The 3,172-nt window shown below is 37.5% G+C and overlaps 1 protein-coding gene across 1 annotated transcript in view; it reads left to right on the forward strand.

The window, feature by feature from the left end:
- cfap57 (cilia and flagella associated protein 57) overlaps nt 1-3,172 on the forward strand; it is a 21,035-nt gene extending 17,863 nt beyond the window's left edge. Inside the window, exons 19-22 of the mRNA XM_016526678.1 lie at nt 1,690-1,824; nt 1,904-2,047; nt 2,477-2,606; nt 2,716-3,172. Coding sequence (XP_016382164.1) covers nt 1,690-1,824; nt 1,904-2,047; nt 2,477-2,606; nt 2,716-2,876 — 570 coding nt within the window. The 3' untranslated portion in view covers nt 2,877-3,172. The remainder of the gene's footprint in view (nt 1-1,689; nt 1,825-1,903; nt 2,048-2,476; nt 2,607-2,715) is intronic.

A 3,172-nucleotide genomic window follows, 5' to 3' on the forward strand; every position in this document is an offset into this window, starting at 1 on the left:
AAATAAAGCGCATCCATCCATAATAAAAAGTGCCTCACACGGCTCCGGGGGGTGGACAAAAGCCTCCTGTAGCGAATCGATGCGTTTTTGTAAGAAAAATAACCATCTCTCCCCTGCGCTTCCGCGTTCGTCACTTCTGAGCGGCGCATGCGCAACACCGACGTCTTACCTCATCCGCCCGGAACTGCTTCTGTTTACAACATTTTAAATATGGTTATTTTTCTTACAAAAACGCATCGATTCACTACAAGGCACTATTTATTATGGATGGATGCGCTTTATTTAACTTCTTTTGGACTGATGAACTGCAACACCCGCTGACTGCCATTAAACAGCTTGGAAGATCAAAGCCAATTTTTTATATAATTCCGACTGGATTCGTCTGAAAGAAGAAAGTCATATACACCTAGGATGTCTTGAGGGTGAGTAATTCATGGGCTAATTTTAATTTTTGGGTGAACTAACCCTTTAAAGGAATAGTTCACCCAAAAATGAGAATTTGCTGAAAATGTACTCATCCTCCTCAGGCCATCCAAGATGTAGTTTGTTTCTTAATCGGAACAGATTTGGAGAAATTTATCATTACATCACTTACTCACCAATGGATCCTCTGCAGTGAATGGGTGCCGTCAGAATGAGAGTCCAAACAGCTGATAAAAATCACAAAAATCCACAAGTAATCCACACCACTCCAATCCAGCAATTAATGTCTTGTGAAGTGAAAAGCTGTGTGTTTATAAGAAACAAATTCATTGAGACATTTTTAACTTCAAACTGTGAAGTTTCAAACCAGCTAAAATGTGAGCCCTCTATCCATAATATTGCTTTCTCCAGTGAAAAAGTCAGCTTGTCTGAATCAGGAGAGAAATATGCAGAGATCAAGCACCATTTACAAGCAAAAACAGTCTAAAACAGTTCTAAACAAATATGTTGGTGGATTTTGATGTGAGAGGACAACAGGGTTGGATTTTTTTAAGTATTATGGATTATGGACTCTTAATAAGTCCCAGTGAGAAATTTGTTTCTCATAAGCTTCTCACTTCACAAGACATTAATTGATGGACTGGAGTGGTGTGGATTACTTGTGGATTATTGTGATGTTTTTATCAGCTGTTTGGGCTCTCATTCTGACGGCACCCATTCACTGCAGAGCATCCATTGGTGAGCAAGTGATGTAATGCTACATTTCTCCAACTCTGTACTGATGAAGAAACAAACTCATCTACATCTTGCATGGTCTGAGTTTGAGTAAATTTTCGGCAGAATTTCTTTTTTGGTGAACTATTCCTTTAATGAGTTGTAAATTATAAAATCAGTTGGTCACTGAGATTTATTACAAACTTAATACATAAGTATGCAGTTATTTACTAAAAACAATTAAGGATTCAGTTCTGTCTAAATAATTAAAAAAGATAAAATCCTAAAAACTCAAATTAGCTGTGTTAATAAATACAAGTGAATTTAGCAACAAATGATGTATATTATACATTATAATGTACAGTATGAAAAATTGGAAAATAATAAAAAGCATTATTTTTAAGATTTACTTTTTAGGTTACGTTTAACAGTATTTATTTATTTATTTGTTTGTTGCTTTTTGTTTATTGTTTTTAATTGACATTTAAATACCAATACCCTAGTTTCACTATATTTCCTAGACAATGACTGGCCTGCTGTCGTCTTCTCCAGGTGCAGGACATTGGGGTTCTGGTACAGAGATTTAAAGCTGACCTTCACACATGTGTGGAATTCATTCAGGACCCAAAGAGATTAAAGGAACACATTCGAGAGCTCTATAAATGCTACGTTCAGCCATCAGATGTGGTAAGATCAATACATTTGGGTCATTATTCATGCTGTTTTGATTTCCAGTGAATGAAGCTTGTGTGGTGTGTGACTGTAGGTAGAGAAAGTGGCGGTGGACACAGATACCCAGAAGGAAAACCACAGACAGAGGGAGCACTACGAGAAGATTATCACCACACTGAAGAACCAGCTCACCAGGGACACAAACGTCTTCCAGGCCAACAATACAAAGCTCATGAAGGTGAGAGAAACAAGTAACAATGTGCAGTTAATGTGGAAATTAGTATCTTTAGTCTCAGTCAGTAAAACTGACCTGACAATTGGACATGTGCAAGTAGAAGTATGGTACTTCTACTGTAGCCTATCAATTTCCTCTGGTTTAGTAGTTATGATTTAACTGTAAATTAGACAGTAAATGTCTAAATGGATTGATTTTACTGTAACAAGTGATTTTTTAACACCTGAAGAAATTAATAGTACTTATAGTACCTATTAGATTATACAAAGTCATAGGAGATAAAGATTCCAGTATATCAGTATCCAAAGGTTATTGCATTCATACTATGAGGGGAGGAGATGGAAGCAGTAGTATGAGTGTTTCACCTTCAGTATTCCTTCAATCACTGCTTCTGTTTGTGTGAAAGATCTCACATCTGTCATCTGTGTCCAGGACAACGTCATTCTTATGAAAGAGATCAATGATCTGCGTCAGGAGCTGCGCGCTGTCCGTATGCAGCTGCACAACTATGACAGTCAAAGCAGCTTTAACAAGAACAACAAGAGCTCTGCTAACACGAGAGGTGACCAATGCGAAATCTATGGGTTTTGGATAAACCTGGATAAACATGGACCATGATATCATTGGTGTTCATGTTGGAGATTCTCAGCTGCATTTCTTTCATGCTTCAGGTGCAGCTTCAGCAGGGAGGAACGGCTTGATGACGCAGCAGAGTTTAGAAGAAGCAGAGAAGATCATCCAGTTTCAGCGACTGGAGATCCAGAGGCTCAAGCAGGAGATTAACGGCCAGATGCCCTCATCCAGAACCAAACTACCACCGCTCACCAACTGAATGCCCCTCTTGTGCTTCATGCATGAATAAAGCGTCAAATATAAGTCAAAGATTCTTTATGAATCAATGATGAAGAACATGACCAGATTTAAAATGTTTCAGATATTAGCTCATTTAGGGCTTTTTACAATTACTCATTGAAATTCCTGTATGAATGAGATTTGTACAGAATATGTTGCTTCCAGAGTGCTGACAAATTACACAGAACACAGAGCAATTTCTAAATGATCAGCCATTTATATCAAAAGAATAGAAAGTAATGCAATTTAAAAACAAAGAGAAATTCATTTGTAAAA

Source organism: Sinocyclocheilus rhinocerous, unplaced genomic scaffold, assembly GCF_001515625.1.
Source record: "Sinocyclocheilus rhinocerous isolate Xijiao unplaced genomic scaffold, SAMN03320098_v1.1 scaffold2138, whole genome shotgun sequence".
In the NCBI taxonomy this organism is placed as follows: Eukaryota; Metazoa; Chordata; class Actinopteri; order Cypriniformes; family Cyprinidae; genus Sinocyclocheilus; species Sinocyclocheilus rhinocerous.